Source organism: Schistocerca americana, chromosome X, assembly GCF_021461395.2.
Source record: "Schistocerca americana isolate TAMUIC-IGC-003095 chromosome X, iqSchAmer2.1, whole genome shotgun sequence".
NCBI lineage: Eukaryota > Metazoa > Arthropoda > Insecta > Orthoptera > Acrididae > Schistocerca > Schistocerca americana.
In genome coordinates, this window is record NC_060130.1 from 314,322,067 (window position 1) to 314,340,879 (window position 18,813).

An 18,813-nucleotide genomic window follows, 5' to 3' on the forward strand; every position below is an offset into this window, starting at 1 on the left:
AGTCATCCACATGAGTGCTAAAAGGAACTCGTTAAACTTCAGTTACACGATAAATCAGTCTAATCTAAAAGCTGTAAATGCAACTAAATACCTAGGTATTACAATTACGAACAACTTAAATTGGTAGTAACACATCGAAAATGTTGTAGGGAAGGCTAACCAAAGATTGTGTTTTATTGGCAGGACACTTAGAAAATGTAACAGATCTACTAAGGAGACTGCCTACACTATGCTTGTCCGTCCTCTTTTAGAATACTGCTGCGCGGTGTGGGATCCTTAACAGATAGGACTGATGGAGTACATCAAAAAAGTTCAAAGAAAGGCAGCATGTTTTGTATTATCGCGAAATATGGGAGAGAGTGTCACAGAAATGATACAGGATTTGGCCTGGACATCATTAAAAGAAAGACATTTTTCATTGCGATGGAATCTTCTCAAGAAATTCCAATCACCAACTTTCTCCTCCAAATCCGAAAATATTTTGTTGACACTGTCCTACATAGAGAGGAACGATCACCATGATAAAATAAGGGAAATCAGGGCTTGTACGGGAAGATATAGGTGTTCATTCTTTCCGCGCACTATACGAGATTGGAATAATAGAAAATTGTGAAGGTGGTTTGATGAACCCTCTGCCAGGCACTTAAATGTGACTTGCAGAGTATCCATGTAGATGTAGATGCCTCGGCACTGGTTTTTGATATTGCCATTTTTCCATGCAGAATATGCTTCAACAATGGCAGCACACAAACTGTTTAGAAACTTAGCTGTTTTGGAAATGCTTCCATTCCTGACCCGAAAGCCAATGATCATGTCCTTTTGGATGTCAGATAAATCACTCCATTCCCACATTACAACAACAACTGCACTGTTTACCTTGTTCCCCCAACACACTTTATATACCTTCTCTGCTAGTGCTGCCACCTGCCGTCTGTGAGTGGTTGTTGCACTTTGATGTCGAACATTGCAGTGGTCACATTACTGTAACTTGATGATACTGTATGTATTTTAAATACAAGATCCATTTCTGCATCTATTATTCACATATATGTTCATTCATTCTATCAATCAAGTACTATTCTTAATTGATTACTGTAATAACATGTTAACTGTCTTAGGTAATATCAGCATATAAAAGTTTTAAGAAAATTTGACAAGGAAAACATCATAAAATAAGCTGTGTGTTTTAACTGATACATTTATTGGACAGAAAAATTGGTACGTGTATGTAGAAAAAAGTTAGGAATTACTGTAATGCCTCCAAATACATAAGAACAAACATTTTAATTTTTTGAAGCTTCTTAATCTTCAATTTCAGCTTAGTGCAAATAATTTTTTAAATATTTGTGTCAATTCCTTATAAATACTATAGAAAACAATGAAATTTCTGATGATTTCAGGTTATGAGGGAGACAGCAGTGACTCAGCTGACGAATGTGATTGGCTTCAAGATATGGAAACACGCAGGCCATCACTTCCTAACTTCTGGTTAATTATGAAAGTAAATGAAGATGCTGTAATTACATACTTTCATTGCAGGTAGATATGGATGTGGATATTTAAATTTTACTTTTATTGTGTGTGACAGATAAGAATAGATCTAGAGCTCAAAACATTGTTATTATGACTCGTCAGAATTGTGAAGAGAGAGCATTATGTAAGGAGGACAGAGATCTATTCTTAAAGAGAAATGTTTACTTTGTAAATAGAGGATTTCATTACCTTGTACACATTATTGGCTTATATACAGTATTAGAAGGATATGAATTTGTCTTATTTGAGCCATAGCATGCATTTATGAGAGAATCATAAAATATTTTAGTGCCACCCTGTTCCAGTCTAACTAAAACATACTCTTCTTTTAGATTTAACGAGATGGAGAATGATAAAGTTAGAGCTTACAGAGATGTTCAGCGGAATATGATCAAAAATATTAAGGACTTATGTAAACTTGTAAATCAGACAATGTTGCTACAAAATTTACATGACACGCGAATGTGTGATCAGCTTTTGGAACCAGAAACGAGTGAAGATATATGGCCTTCATCAGCAGAACTTTCTCAATCATCTAGTCATCCTGTCAGTCGTTTGAAGTCTACTGATGGTAAGGAGGCTAATGCTACATGTATCTACTGTGCTCAGTCAGTATGAGAGAAATTACTGTCAAAAATATTATAATTTTAGATAGTGCACTGGTGGATTGTTAGATGTCTTTAGAAAACTGACACATTTACTTGTAATGTAATTTGCTTGATGTCTGACTGAATAGGTCTGACTGAATAGATATCAGACTTTGAATCCAAAGGTTCAAGACTCAATTCCTGTGTCTCATTGCTTCTTTCACCACAGTGATTTTTTTTTTTGTGTGTGTGTGTGTGTGTGTGTGTGTGTGTGTGTGTGTGTGTGTCTGTGTGTGTGTGTGTGTGTCAGCGCGTTTTTTCCCACCATGGTTTGGATTCCACATCAAACTGTGTGTATTCCCTGTAACAATGTTTTCTGAAGAGTAACCACTAATGGCTTGTCCACATAAATTCATAGTGTTTCTGCATTTATCACATGCCAGGATTCAAAAATGTTCCCCTGCTTATCAAAATGTTCATGACATTTCAGGTTCAACTTTTCAGAATGAATTTCATTGCTGTCATGTCATATCATGTCATTGTATTAAATTAATTTCATCCCCAGTGATTCAATTTGTTTCAGTTCATGAGTTTAGATCAGATAGTCTCACTTTGCCGATTATTATTAATAATATGTATGAATTCCCTCCAAAGTGTCAATAATTTAATATACTTTAGTTATCTGGAGATGGGCACAAATGCCCAAAACCAGTTAGGGCTCTCAAATAAAAACATTTTAAAGGTGTTTGTGGCTGGTTGCATTATTCACCAGCAATTTGATATTCTATACTTACAAATTCCATGTTATGACAATGACCAAATTTATTTTTAATAAATTGTAAATCACTCATTTTATATTTCAGATGGAACAGACAATGAATATCAGTCAAATTATTTAGATGCAACAACAAAATTTATGCCTGGGTGGTTTGCATGTAATGTTGTTTGGGAAACTTATTTTTCCCTCCATCCTCGGTTGAAGACAGGCCCAGGAAAGCCTGCTTTGTCTCGTGGCATCCAAGCTCTGCGTTCTGTTCTGAACCGCTTTTCAGTTAATAATCGCAAAAATATGTTTGTTTATCAGGATCATACAGGAAATGTGTTTTATTTGAGGTAAATAAGCTTTCTCATATTTGTAATCAAATATTTAAAAAAATCATGATAGTGATGATAAACTTATTTTTCTGTTTGCTTCACTTTTTTTTTTTTTTTTTAAATTATAGAAGTGTCACATTGCAGTGAATTGTATAGATCATTTCTCATCGTCAAGATGACCCATTGAGTTGCAGACAGGCACAATGAAGACTGTTATACATGCAGCTATCAGCCAAAGCCTTCCTAAACGAAGGAAACATAGACATATTCACCCAAGCAAGCACACCTCGTGCTCACTAGACTGCCACCACTGACAGCTCCGACTGGAATGTGGCTGTTCCATTCCAATTGGAGCTTTCAGTGGTGGCAACCAAGTGTGCATGAGGTGTGCTTGCTTGTGTGAATATTTGTATGTTTTCTTTGCTGAGAAAGGCTTTGGCAAATAGCTGTATGTGTAACAATTGTTTGAAAAGTGTTACAAAGTTATGTTTCCATTTCATTGGACTATTACATTCATCAGCATAAGTAATTACAAATTACACACTACTGTTTATGTGAAGATTATCTCAGGATTCCAGCTTCACTTCATTTTTGAGAAGAAAGAGAAACACTTTTTGTCCTGAGGTCAAGCTACTCATGATGATGCCTACTTTGAGACATTACTTAATCTTTATTAGACTATTAACAACCAAAGGGGAGGGGTTATATAATGGGGAATGTGTGTAACTTGCAACTCTTTTAACATATCAATTACTGGCTAAATGTTAGTTGTCTGGTCTGACTCTGCTGTTTTCAAAGGAGAATGATGCCCACAGTATTGCATGAGTGTGCTAGTACCTTTCTGAGAAGTTTGATAGGAAGCAGCACCTTACAGCAAGTATTTATGAGTGTTAACAGGAAATGACCAATTGTGAAGTGTCTGCATTCTGCTCTGGATGCAGATTGGCCAAATGGTGTGCACCTTAAAAAAATTTCACAGACCAGTTTTGGTAGCTCGCAAAATTGAGGATCTGCTGGCCACCCTTACAAGTGTAGGATGAAGTTGTGAGCCCGCTGGGATGGAGCTGAGGTTTTAAAAGTGTTGCATGTATCAAGTTGGGAGAGAGTAATCCCCAGTCATCGATAAAGCTGTTTTCCAGTTTTTGCGGAGAGATTTAATGAGCATGTATTTGCTAGGTGGGCAGAGGTCTTATATTAGATCACGGAGCCATCAGCTTGTTGGAGATATTGTTTGATAATGAGGCACACTTAGCAAGGTCTTATAGGAAACAATAAATTCTATTTGTTCTGATGGAAACTTGTGGTGTTTTTACATGTGCCATATACACAGTTATGACTATATTACTTTTACCCAAAAAACTTGGCCACTACAAATGCATTTTCTGTTTCTTGACCAAGTTCATCTTCTGTGCTGGAGTTTGAACATGGTCAGCATTGAAGTATATGCTGAAGAGTTTGGTTTTCTTCACAGTTACACTGAATATGGTCTTCATCAGTGTAACACCACCTTGACAAACTAAACTTTGATATGCCAACTTCAGATCTCAATTTGCTCAGGGGCTTCCAAGTCATCCATTTCTCATCATAGCCAGAAGGTAGAGTTTCTGAATGGGATGGTAGATCATAGCCCTCCATAGTTGCAACTGACCTTTTTCAGCATAGTTGCAACTGACCTTTTTCAGCAGTGCTTCTAAGTGCAGTTGATGTTCGTAGGAAACTCCTCCTTGACTTCAGTCATTGCAGCTGTGGCTTGTGCCCTTACAGAGCACATGTTCTCTCCTGCTCCACTTTTTTCCTTTCCTCATTTGTGGTTATTTCTCTTTGAACAAAATGTGGTGCCATTCATGCGAGGTGGTAAAACAATTCAACTGAAGTGGATTTCAAGCAACCTGTTATGATACTGCAGGTGTCTGTGAGAGCTATGTCCACATTTTGGCATGTGTTGAATTATACCAGACAGGACATACATACTCTGCTGCAAAATAGCATAGTGCAGTTGCAGAGCTTTGTAGAGTTTTAGGTTGACTACCCCACTGTGATTCAGCCAGTTTCCGTAGAAAATTGTTCCTGGTAGAAACGATTGACTAGCAGTTCATGCAGGGTTTTATGAAAGGGAGAGATCTATCAGGTGTCACTCCTAAATAGTTTGGGGTCTCACAATCTGACCATACTATCTTTAATTTGTGACTACTTCCCCCTTTTCTCAAATGAAAAGCACCTGCTTTTGTCTTTCTGGAATTTGGTTTAAGTTGATTTGTGCTGTATTATCCGGAAAGTTGCTTAATTGCAATCCTGAAGGTGGCTAGAACAAGGTCATGGGCATACAAGAAGCTCCTCTTGTTGTGTTCTATGGTTTGGTGATTTGTGTACATCTTGAACAGAATTGCACCCAGCACACTCCCCTGCAGGATGCCATTTTTTTGTAGTCTCCATTGGCTGTGCTGATGTTGGAAGTCAATGAAGAACCAACAATTCCGCAAGAGAGTGGCAGTTAGCATAGGTTGGCTAAAATCCTTGGTCAGGTTGCAGACCTTGGCTAGAAGTAGTTGACTGACAGTGTCATATGCTGCTGGTAAGTCAGCAAATTCCACTCCTGTCACCTTATGAGCTTCAAATCCATCTTCTTTAAACTGTGTGAGATTTTGCAGCTGTCCATACAGCTTGTGCCCAGTCAAATTCCAGGTTGCTGAGGTATAAGTAAAGTGTCAATTAATAGGTGATTTAGAATCAATCTTTCCAGCAATTTGTAAAAGTGACATAGTAGTGCAACTGGTCTAAAATTCTTTGGATTATTTCCTTCTTTGCCAGGTTTCAGCAAAGTGATAACTTGGCTCTTCCTCCATATCTTTGGGATTTGGCTTCTGCCCATACAGTTGTTGAAAAGTTGGAGAATCCATTTCTTTGTTGTTAACCCAAAGTGTTTAATTTGCTCAGTTCATGTATCATCCACTCCAGGAGATTTTCTATTTTTGCTCCGTTTGATAGCCCTTTCTAATTCTTCCATGCTGAATGATGTTGTGAGGCCACTTCTCTCCTCATGCTCTTTCCTTTGCAGTTTTGGTTTGTGTGATTTGTGGTTTGCCTTCCAGTTCAGCAGTAACTGATGTTCTGTTTGATTGACAATGGTACTATCAGCTGCAATGGTCTTGGAGCATTGCTTAGGCATCTCAGAAGACTCTAAGCTTTATGGCTGTCTATTTTCAGATCCAAGTTTTCTATAGTTTGTATTCACTTATCCCACTGTGTCTTCCTTATAGAGGAAATGATATTGTTCCCTTCTTCCACGGTCACTTCACTGAAAGGATTTTCTTCAAATAAGTTGCTGCATTCTGCGAGTAGGGTGGGTTAGTGTGACATAAGCCCAGGGTTATAAGATGTTCAACAGCTTCAAGAGAGAGGCACTTTAGAGCCATGGTAAAGGTGTCGTAGCATCTGGCTAGTGGTTTTATAGTGGATACTTCGGCGTCAAATAAGCCTGCAAATCTGGACCAGTCTGCCTTTTTAAAATTAAAACACCTCCAAAAATATGGTTTCTGAGGAGGTATAATGACAGCAAATAATGGGCATATAATTGGCCTATGCTGTGAATTGGATATTGTGGAACATACAGAATTTACACAATGTTAGCTAGTATTGCTACTGGCAAATATGAGGTCAAGATTGTAAGCTTTCCTCCCCCTGCCACTGTTAAAAGATCTTGGTAGTTTTGTGTCATGGATTAAGGTCAGGTGGCTCAATTCTGCCCATTCTTGTACTGCTGTCCCATTCTCATCTTCATGATCACAGCCCCTAACAGTGCTATGGCTGTTGGAATTGCTGATCATAAACTGCACATGTTTATTTTGAAAATTGGATTGTTTGTTAACAGTGAATTCAGCACCAGGTGGTTTATAAAGGCATGAAATGGTGCAATTAGCTGTTTCTGGAGTGAGAATTTCAATGCTGTTTTCCTCCATGGTTGCTGTGGATACAGTCTGAATACCTGGGTGAACAAAGATAGCACTTCCATATTTATCATGTGGTATTTCAGTGGTAAGACACATTCCATCTATTTGTGGTCTGTGCATGTGTTTTGTGTATGCACAGTATATGGCGCTGGTGTAGACTGCACACTTCTTGCAGCAGTTTTTCTTTGGCTAGTGTTATTCCTTCTATGTTAATAGTCATTAACTGTGACCTGAAACGGGCTCCAGTGTGGATGTTTCTGTTGTGAAAGGGCTAGTCATCATGCCCTGACATTTCCCAGAGTATTCCCAATTGCTTTTATTGTCCTGATCACAAGCATCGCAATCTTTGGGGAGCCTCCTTTCTTGCACCTTGTGTTTTGTGTTTGGAGGAGATACTATTAACTGAAGTGAATATTTTAATTCTGTCTGGGAGGTCAAAGTAAGGTTGGTGAGCCTTATTTAGCATGATAGTATCTGTGAAACTGTGAATAGAAATAATCTAGGTCTGCCATCAAACTTTTTGGAGGAATTTACAGAACAATACATGATGTGATTGGTCTCACACATCACACGATGCTAAGAGTGAGTGGACTGTGGTTCAGACTGTGATTGGAACTTAATCTGACACTACAGAAGCTCTGAGATGACAGATGAGAAGAAACATTTCCTTTCCATATGCCCAAAACTCATGTCACACAGAAGATGTTATGGCCATTCAAGAGGACAGTTGTGATGTCTTCCCTCTACCTTTCATATCCTACACAACTAGTCTTTGCTTCTTTCGGAAGTGAGAGGAGTATTGGATGGAAATACTATTCTGTTGTTGTTGTGGTCTTCAGTCCTGAGACTGGTTTGATGCAGCTCTCCATGCTACTCTATCCTGTGCAAGCTGCTTCATCTCCCAGTACATACTGCAGCCTACATCCTTCTGAATCTGCTTAATGTATTCATCTCTTGACCTCCCTCTACAATTTTTACCCTCCACGCTGCCCTCCAATACTAAATTGGTGATCCCTTGATGCCTCAGAACATGTCCTACCAACCGATCCCTTCTTCTAGTCAAGTTGTGCCACAAACTCCTCTTCTCCCCAATTCTATTCAGTACCTCCTCATTAGTTATGTGATCTACCCACCTAATCTTCAGCATTCTTCTGTAGCACCACATTTCGAAAGCTTCTATTCTCTTCTTGTCCAAACTATTTATCGTCCATGTTTCACTTCCATACGTGGCTACACTCCATACAAATACTTTCAGAAACGACTTCCTGACACTTAAATCTATACTCAATGTTAACAAATTTCTCTTCTTCAGAAACGCTTTCCTTGCCATTGCCAGTCTACATTTTATATCCTCTCTACTTCTACCATCATCAGTTATTTTGCTCCCCAAATAGCAAAACTCCTTTACTACTTTATGTGTCTCATTTCCTAATCTAATTCCCTCAGCATCACCTGAGTTAACTCGACTACATTCCATTATCCTCATTTTGCTTTTATTGATGTTCATCTTATATCCTCCTTTCAAGACACTGTCCATTCCCTTCAACTGCTGTTCCAAGTCCTTTGCTGTCTTTGACAGAATTACAATGTCATCAGCGAACCTTAATTTCTTTATTTCTTCTCCATGGATTTTAATACCTACTCCGAATTTTTCTTTTGTTTCCTTTACTGCTTGCTCAATATACAGATTGAATAACATCAGGGAGAGGCTACAGCCCTGTCTCACTCCCTTCCCAACCACTGCTTCCCTTTCATGTCCCTCGACCCTTATAATTGCCATCTGGTTTCTGTACAAATTGTAAATAGCCTTTCGCTCCCTGTATTTTACACCTGCTACCTTCAGAATTTGAAAGAGAGTATTCCAGTCAACATTGTCAAAGGCTTTTTCTAAGTCTTCAAATGCTAGAAACGTAGGTTTGCCTTTTCTTAATCTAGCTTCTAAGATACGCCATAGGATCAGTATTGCCTCACGTGTTCCAACATTTCTATGGAATCCAAACTGATCTTCTCCGAGGTCGGCCTCTACCAGTTTTTCCATTCGTCTGTAAAGAATTCGCGTTAGTATTTTGCAGCCTTGACTTATTAAACTGATAGTTTGGTAATTTTCACATCTGTCAACACCTGCTCTCTTTGAGATTGAAATTATTATATTCGTCTTGAAGTCTGAGAGTATTTCACCTGTCTCAAACATTTTGCTCACCAGATGGTAGAGTTTTGTCAGGACTGGCTCTCCCAAGGCTGTCATTAGTTCTAGTGGAATATTGTCTACTCTCGGGGCCTTGTTTCAACTCAGGTCTTTCAGTGGTCTGTCAAACTCTTCACGCAGTATCATATCTCCCATTTCATCTTCATCTTCATCTACATCCTCTTCCATTTCCATAATATTGTGATCAAGTACATCGCCCTTGTATAGACCCTCTATATACTCCTTCCACCTTTCTGCTTCCCCCTCTTTGCTTAGAGCTGGGTTTCCATCTGAGCTCTTGATATTCATACAAGTGGTTCTCTTTTCTCCAAAGGTCTCTTTAACTTTCCTGTAGGCAGTATCTATCTTACCCCTAGTGAGATAAGCCTCTACATCCTTACATCTGTCCTCTAGCCATCCCTGATTAGCCATTTTGCACTTCCTGTCGATCTCATTTTTGAGACGTTTATATTCCTTTTTGCCTGCTTCATTTACTGCATTTTTATATTTTCTCCTTTCATCAATTAAATTCAATATTTCTTCTGTTACCCAAGGATTTCTACTAGCCCTCGTCTTTTTACCTACTTGATCCTCTGCTGCCTTCACCACTTCATCCCTCAAAGCTACCCATTCTTCTTCTACTGTATTTCTTTCCCCCATTCTTGCCAATTGTTCCCTTATGCTCTCCCTGAAACTCTGTACAACCTCTGGTTTAGTCAGTTTATCCAGGTCCCATCTCCTTAAATTCCCACCTTTTTGCAGTTTCTTCAGTTTTAATCTACAGTTCATAACCAATAGATTGTGGTCAGAGTCCTTCTCTCCCTTTTCCTACTGACAAATTCCAGTTCCCCATGACTATTAAATTTTCATCTCCCTTCACTATCTGAATAATTTCTTTTATCTCATCATACATTTCTTCAATTTCTTCATCATCTGCAGAGCTAGTTGGCATATAATCTTGTACTACTGTAGTACGCGTGGGCTTCGTGTCTATCTTGGCCACAGCAAGGTGTTCACTATGCTGTTTGTAGTAGCTTACCCGTACTCCTATTTTTTTATTCATTATTAAACCTACTCCTGCATTACCCCTATTTGATTTTGTATTTATAACCCTGTATTCACCTGACCAAAAGTCTTGTTCCTCCTGCTGCCACCGAACTTCACTAATTACCACTATATCTAACTTTAACCTATCCATTTCCCTTTTTAAATTTTCTAACCTACCTGCCTGATTAAGGGATCTGACATTCCATGCTCCGATCCATAGAATGCCAGTTTTCTTTCTCCTGATAACGACGTCCTCTTGAGTAGTCCCCGCCCGTAGATCTGAATGGGGGACTATTTTACCCAAGAGGATGCCATCATCATTTAACCATACAGTAAAGCTGCATGCCCTCGGGAAAAATTATGGCCGTAGTTTCCCCTTGCTTTCAGCTGTTCGCAGTACCAGCACAGCAAGGCCGTTTTGGTTAGTGTTACAAGGCCAGATCAGTCAATCATCCAGACTGTTGCCCCTGCAACAACTGAAAAGGCTGCTGCCCCTCTTCAGGAACCACACGTTTGTCTGGCCTCTCAACGTTGTGGTTGCACCTACGGTTGGGCTATCTGTACCACTGAGGCATGCAAGCCTCCCCACCAATGGCACGGTCTATGGTTCATGGGGGAGGAAATATACTATTAAAAAACATTAATACTGTTCTAGACAACAAAAATGTTTAAGTGATAGTCACAAAGTTCTCTGAGAGTGCAGGTGCAATCTGTGGAAATTAGGTGGAAACATGACTAAACATACCTTAATTTAAAGCAAAAAATATATTACTTCAAATAGATCTTCTGTGCTTTGTGACTTTGTTATCCAGATAACCCTCTTATTAAACACTTTTTAATGAGTATCTCTCTTTTTGTTTGCTTATCCATGTCTAGCTAAGCCAGTGCTATATCAAAAATTTTAAGAGCTGCACACTAAACTTTGTGTTTGTTGTCCAATTGGAGGTTGTGAACCTCTTTATAAACTTTTAGTACCATCCATATGAATCTACCATAGTTCTTCTTTGAGTTGCTCCAGGCAGTCCAACATGATACACTGTCTATACAAGTAAACTGTACCGGAGGGCGGGTCACCTGGGTTTCTGGGATGTTGCTTCCTCTGCAGAGAAGCTCCACAGAACCATGTTAATGAATTGTGGGTTGGCATTAGCTTTTACCACAGTAAGGTTTATGTGATGTACATAAAATCCTGAATGACTACACTGAGATGTTTAAACAGCATCACTGACTCCTCTGTATTACACCTAATGCTGCAGCCAAACAGGACAGAATTTATTTACGTCTACTTACATGTATTACTATACTTACATTTGAAGAAAGCTGGCACTCGCCACAACTAGCACTGTTCTGCCTCAAATCCAGCTATTGATAGTTTTGACAGTTTGTGTGGGACACTATACCTATTATTGACAGTAGCAGTAACCATGTATGAACACAATAGCTGGCGACATTTTCACTCAGCTCTTTTATATATTTTGTGAAAGAGGAGGGATGCAATCACATGTTTGTCATACACACCTGCTATTATATTTTCTTCTGATAATCTTCATTTTGAAATTCATATTGAATTCTCCTAAAAAAATCCTTGGGCTTAGAAAGAAGGGACAGAAAAACAAACAAATGGTTAGGAGAAAACTCTGAAGTTGATAACATAATATTTACTGTTAAGAAACTGAAATGGAGATGAATGGGGCAAATAATGAGTTGAATGTTGGGAGATGGATGAATGAAGAAATTCTGTGTGGGAGCCCTTGTGATAAGAGAAGCCCTAGAGGATGACCTAATGCAAGATTGATTAACAGTGTAAAGCAACAGGCAAGGCAAATTTTAATGTGAGAAGCTGAAGATATTAATCAATGGAAATGACTGGGGGAGTCCTGCAACCAGCAGTGGATGACAAATGGATGATGATGATGATGATGATGATGATGATGAGTCTTCAACTGACACTACATATTGACATGTACCTGAATAGGAGCCCTTTGTACATTTGCATGTCTTATGAAATCTGCTGTAGTACAGAACTGCATTAAGAGGCTTCAAAATAAGTCATATACTCTTCGGCGTTTCTTGACTAAGAAGAGTTTCACATGATTATTGCTTTTAAAATGTGTACTGACACTAAAATATAACTCTTGAAAGTCATTTCATTTGAGCAGCATATATATTCTAGAAGTCTGAAACCGTCTCATGTTAGTCATGTAAGCATTTAGCTTTGTGCATAAGTCTTGTTACCCTTCTGGTAAATAGGAATAATTTTGTATATGTCATATGCGCAGTGGTCTGTGACCACCAAAACCTAATCACACCAACCTGTAATCCTCCTGGCATCAATCTGTGCTAACCTGTTGTCCCCATGTCCATACCCACACCCACCTCCACCCTTGCAGTCATACCCTCTCTCCACAGTCTCCCTCTTGTTGTTTTCCGTTTCCACCTCCCAGCCCACTCCTCCATGTCACTGTGTGCAGCCTGTGTCCTCTCTCTGGAGCCAGATTCTTGTCCTGTGTACCTGCTACCTCTCTTTCTCAGCTTTCAGTCACCCTTTCACACACAAAAGCTTGCAACTGTCTCAGCCTTGTATGTAAATTGAAGGGGGAATTCTACTGTCAGCTGCAGCCCTTCAATTTAGATCTTATGTTTCACAAATGTGGGATCTGTGTGATGTCTGTTCTTTTGAAGGAACAGACACCACACATTCAAACAAAAAGTCTCAATCTTGTTTATCCCTGTTGACGGCTCAATGACTCAGTTTTTGGTGAATTAGCCCCTTTCTCCTTCCAGACACCGTGTACTATGTATATGCTCCTGTGAAACCTGCTTGTATTGGTCAGTGTTTGCTGTGTGCTCTTCAGTTCATTTCCATGATTGTCTCTGAGACAATTAAAGGGCACAACTTCTTTGTGTACTCTGCATATTGTACTTTATCTGTCAGGTTACCCTGTTCTCAGCTGTATAAATGAGTATGAAATTTGATGGGTGTGGGGCTGGGGACACTACTCGATGCTCCCCGTTGTTTCATACTTTTTCTCAAGTTGAAAGTCATCTGAACAAAATGATTTTGTAATTAATCTATCATGATATATTGCAACTGAAAATCATGTATAAATTGTTTCTATTCCCTCAGAAGTCATATGAGGACTACTGAAAGCTTTTTAGTAATATGTCCCCACTGCAGTGAGGGACATACCTGGTTTAGGCATAAAAAATGCTGGTCTTGTCTATGGCATATGTGTAGAAATGGAAACATCGTTATGTGAAAGTCCATCTCAAATGACTTTGTCTATGATTCAGTATATTTCTATAAACACATTGAAATTAATTGCATTTTGTATAACTTCTTATCCTCTTTCTAATCTATTGCCTATTTTATACACCTGATGATATCAGTAATAATAGCTATATACATTTACAATGACTTTTAAAAATATTCTTTTTATAGGTTACATGAAAATGTGCATTTATCTTGCAAGCTTGGTCTCACTGGACCTCCTAAATCAGACACTGATGATAATTCACCTGGGCCTGTATCAAGAAGCTCATCATTGACCTCATTAAACATTTTAACCAGAAAGCAGCCCAGTTTCGTTTCAGAAGATGGTCTCAGTAGTCAAGTGAGTTATATTCAAGATTGTAGCAGCACTTGATCACTTGTGAATATAAAGTTAGTAGAATTTATGATCAGTAATACACATAATTTTTCCCTCCATTCCAAAAACAGGCAGAGGAAATTGCTAGGAGAAAATCATTTGGGGAAAAAGATGCACCTGCTGTGCCTAATGGTTCTGGCTCCAATGATGGTGTAGTAGCCTGTGCCACACCACAACCACCAGCTGTGAAGCCTGATGATGTTATATTTTTAAAAGTCCATGGTATTTCTGAAGCAGGTAGTTATTTCAGTTGACTGTATGGTATAAAAACATGCTAAATTGGTGCTAATGAACCTGAGGCATATTTGTTGATAGTTTAATAAATTTAAATGTTACATGAGTGTGTCATAGATTAAACAGATCTTGGTTCATGTTTAGCTGAGTTAGATTATCATCACATCCTTAAGTTGGCTGTGAAATTTCTAAAGTCATTTATGTCATTGCACTGAATCTCAGCAGAGCAAGGGGTGTGTGTGTGTGTGTGTGTGTGTGTGTGTGTGTGTGTGTCCTCCTCCTCCAACCTCTACACACACGCACGCACACACACACACACACACACACACACACACACACACACACACACACACACACACACAGAGAGAGAGAGAGAGAGAGAGAGAGAGAGAGAGCTGTGGTTTGTTACTCATTACAAACACAAATTTGTTTTTGAAATGGTATAGATCTGTGACTGAGTAGCTCTGCTGTGTGGCCTTTACAAAATTTCACACATGTGAATACAAATACTTGTGGTGTAATTTTTTTTCCATTCGAGAGATATTTTGTAATACAGTGTCTCATTTTGTTACTTATGTGTTCATTGACACTGTCTTGTGCATCTCTGTTTCCTTTCAATGCTGATTTTATACAAATTTTTCATGCACATTTTTCATTGAAAAATTAAGAGATGAAAACTGTTTTTTAGGTTTGTGTAGATAGAGTTAGCAGAGCTTTTTATCTCTATAACCACAGTTCATATCAGAAATGGCACTGAATACTCAGTGTATCCTTCCACTTTTTGGTATTATGACTACAGTGTTGGGTTAATACAGTGTGGTTTGTTTACTTATGCAATTGCATAAAAGCAGAATTTAATGTGAGACGGAATTTCTTTTCCTGATCACTCTTTCTTTATCTCATTGTTAATTCAGGAAGTACTTAAATGTTGTTACACCTTTTGTGTGAGATTCCTTTTGTAATGATTTTTATGCATGACAGTGTGATATAGCCAGCAGTTTCTGTTTTATTTGCTAACAGTTTTGGGTTATTGTAGCAATATCTGTTTGCATCTGCTGCAACTATTCATTTTTGGGGTACCATCACTGCAACAGTTCTCCATAATGAATTTTCACTCTGCCATGGAGTGTGCACTGATTTGAAACTTAGAAGGTAGGAGATGAGGTAATGGCAGAAGTAAAGTTATGTGGGTGAGTTGTGATTTATGCTTCCGTAGCTCAGTTCATAGAGCACTTGCTTGCGAAAGGCAGAGGTTCCATGTTAGGGTCCTGCTCCAGCACACAGTTTCATTTTGCATCTTATCCCCCTTCTTGACTAAGACATCTTTGAACTGAACTGCGACTCCTTCATAATTTCTAATATTGCTTTCTAAACCTACCACTGAATCAGTGTGCATAGTCCAGCAGCTCTGAAACATCTTCCAATAATTTTTGGTATAAAATATTTCATTATGTCATTATAGGAAGTGAACAAGTTGACAGTGCCTTTTGTAAATGCAGTTGTCATCTTTTTCTTTGTGTATTAAGCTTTTAAGTCTTCAAAATATAATACAGGTCCAATATGATTGCAAACATATGCTGTTGTATTGCGCTAGTTTGCTTTCTCAAACATGAACATTATATTATGTCCATTAAGCTTATAATACCTTGCTCTGTGTAGCCTTTGGTATCATAAAGACAGTCATGCAGGTGCTATAAAATTTTGATGCAACTAGAGACGCTAGTTTGCGTCCGAAAACTATGATAACACAACATAAACATTGATAAATGATTCCATATGTGAGTGAATATTATTTGTGTTCATATAAAGCTAGATATTTAGACTTATGCTACCACTGATACCCCTTCATTGTAAATAACAGTCAAAAAGGAAGTGCTGTGTACAAAAGAAATAACCACACACATCTTTGGCTGTTGTATGAGGTAAACATAACTTTGGACATGATTTCTTTTGTGCTTTTTCTGCATTGGTAAATATGTTTAATTGTGAGTCCCTCCTTTTTTTTTACAATTGTTGTAATGTAACTTTTGAGTTTGAATTATTTGGTGTTGCTTTCCTTTTTGCATTATTTCTCTTCAGGTCCAGAAATAAAAGAAGAACTCATCCAAGTTCTTCAAAACCGTTTGGATGATGCAATATTGGAAGTTCTTTCTGTGATGCTAGCAAGGAATCCAATGTGCAAACTTACGCCTGAAGATGTGCATTTTATACAAAAACCCTATAAATATCCAGAATCAATAGTGAAGGTACAAAATCTGGTTCTTGATTATATTCAGTTTTGCCTAGCTGTACAGTAATCATACATTTAATTTCATCAAGATGTATTGAGGAGTTATAGATGGATCTAACTATATTAACAAACAATGCAGACTTTCATGGCCAGTGTTTGCATCCTTGGTCTTTTTGTTTTATCAGCATTAGACTGTAGTTCAGAACTGTACTAATTCCATGGTTCCAAAACCAAGGTTGTAAACCAGGATTATGAAAATGTGATATTTAAAAAAATCTGGAAGATATTTCATACTAGCCTGTATGATTGAAGGATAGGAGGACATAGCACTATTCTTTAGATGAATTATCAGCAGTTATAATAAATGTCATACTTGTGTGTATTTATGTTTACCTCCAGAGTTCATGTGCTCCATAGTGTAGAATATAGATTAATGTACCTTTATTATATGACTAACAAAATGACTTTGATTTTACAGTTTAGTGTACCAAAACATGCACTGGAACATATTCAGGCATTGGAGTACTATCTACGCCAGAATATACTGCAGTTTTTGTACACTCCAAAGTACACAGATCCACGCCCTGAATACCATTTTCAGGTATTTTGTTTAATGTAATTCCATGAATTAGTTATTGAAATATGAAATTTCAAAAAATAGAAATTTCTGGTATTGTTGTCATTTCTTTCTCATTTCTAGGATTACTCGCAGCCAGAAACATCAGAGAAACGAGTACCTGAAACTGATATATTCCTATACAACCAGAGCCCTGCATCTGGAAATAAGGGAATTGCATGTATTGCAATAGCAGTGGTGGACCATTCTGGTTTTCTCTTACATCATTCAAGGTACCCAAAACCATCAAGAGATGCATACAGTCAAGAAGTAAATCCCGAAGACTTTGATTCACTGACATGTGTGTTACCCAGCTATGAAGAGAATTCTGATGATTCAGGTTTGCTTGTTACCATGCTTACCATGTGTGTTTACTGTCCTTTACTGCACTGCCTGCAATGATAAAATTTTGTGTGTGTGTGTGTGTGTGTGTGTGTGTGTGTGTGAGAGAGAGAGACACCTTTTTGGAAACTTGTATTACTGGTCATGGCATCTTATGTTGTGTGGAGGGAGGCATTATTACTGCATTACTGCACTTTTGATTCCTTAGCACATTTTGATATACCCCATTTTTAGAATTAACTGAAGCTTGCAATACTCTTATGGCAACTGACAACCAAACTGTCACTTTTCAACATAACTAGGTCTCAGGCTATGATACAGTTCAGTGAATCACATCACAACCAAACTGTCACCTTTCAACCAAAGCTATACTTCAGGCTGTGGTACAGATCAGTCTGTTACCACTGCATAAATCCCAGAAAATAATAGAGATTTAAAAAAAAGTCAGTTTTCTGTTCTGTTATTGTTAGTTCATATATAATGTCACACAGCACATTATTATTACACCATGGGATGAAGCCAGATTTCAGTAGTGTCAGTTCACCCCACCCCCATCCCTACCCCTCTTCCTCTCACAGAAATTCATAACTATAGTGCATTATAACATCATTCTTTGGTGACTCAGCGTAACAAGTGTTTTGTCATAGTAAAAATGTTCTCTGTTCTTTGACTAATAAAAAAAATATAAATAAATAAATAAAAATAAAAACATACAATTCCCAACTAGCAGAAATTCCTACTGTGCTACTGTTACATTTCTGACTATGCATCTGTTTCATGGAAGTCCCTCCATATCGAAAGTTTATGCAGTGTGGCGTAAACATCACTCTCTCACTGTTTTGAAGTTTGTAGCTACTCAAGTCAATCTCATGCTCTGAAGATATTTGAGTGATGTCTAAGATTGTGGCCTGAAACACCATTTGATTTTGAATGGAAAAAGCAGTGAAGTAATGGCGTGATTAAATTATGTTCATTTTCAGAACTGATTTGCCATCATAAAGAAACTGAAATAGTGAACCTTACTGAACTGGAAGTCACTGTGAAATGACAGGTCACATCTGATGGATCAGTTAACAGTCTAAAAGAAGACATAAACTGTGATGTTACCTAATGACTAAATGATTAATCACATGAAATTTGGCATTAGTGTGTATAAGGGCATAAGATCAAGCATAATGAACTGCACCTGAAAAGAAGTATTGACATTATGGGTGCCTCAGTAGTCAACACTCATTCAAAAGGAATAGTGAAATGCAACCTTGAAGGCAGTGTTAATAATTTAGGAGAGCAATGAAGATTACAAGGGGAGGTCAAAAAGTAAAATTTAATTTATGAATGGACAGAATG

General features: G+C 38.0%; 1 protein-coding gene across 1 annotated transcript in view; it reads left to right on the forward strand.

Moving 5' to 3' along the window:
* Positions 1–18,813, forward strand: part of LOC124555989 (KICSTOR complex protein SZT2-like) — a 332,080-nt gene that overhangs the window by 156,701 nt on the left and 156,566 nt on the right. The window contains exons 16-23 of the mRNA XM_047130034.1: positions 1,401–1,539; positions 1,866–2,104; positions 2,984–3,233; positions 13,837–14,008; positions 14,116–14,281; positions 16,358–16,524; positions 16,987–17,109; positions 17,209–17,464. Of these exons, the coding sequence (XP_046985990.1) occupies positions 1,401–1,539; positions 1,866–2,104; positions 2,984–3,233; positions 13,837–14,008; positions 14,116–14,281; positions 16,358–16,524; positions 16,987–17,109; positions 17,209–17,464 (1,512 nt within the window). The remainder of the gene's footprint in view (positions 1–1,400; positions 1,540–1,865; positions 2,105–2,983; positions 3,234–13,836; positions 14,009–14,115; positions 14,282–16,357; positions 16,525–16,986; positions 17,110–17,208; positions 17,465–18,813) is intronic.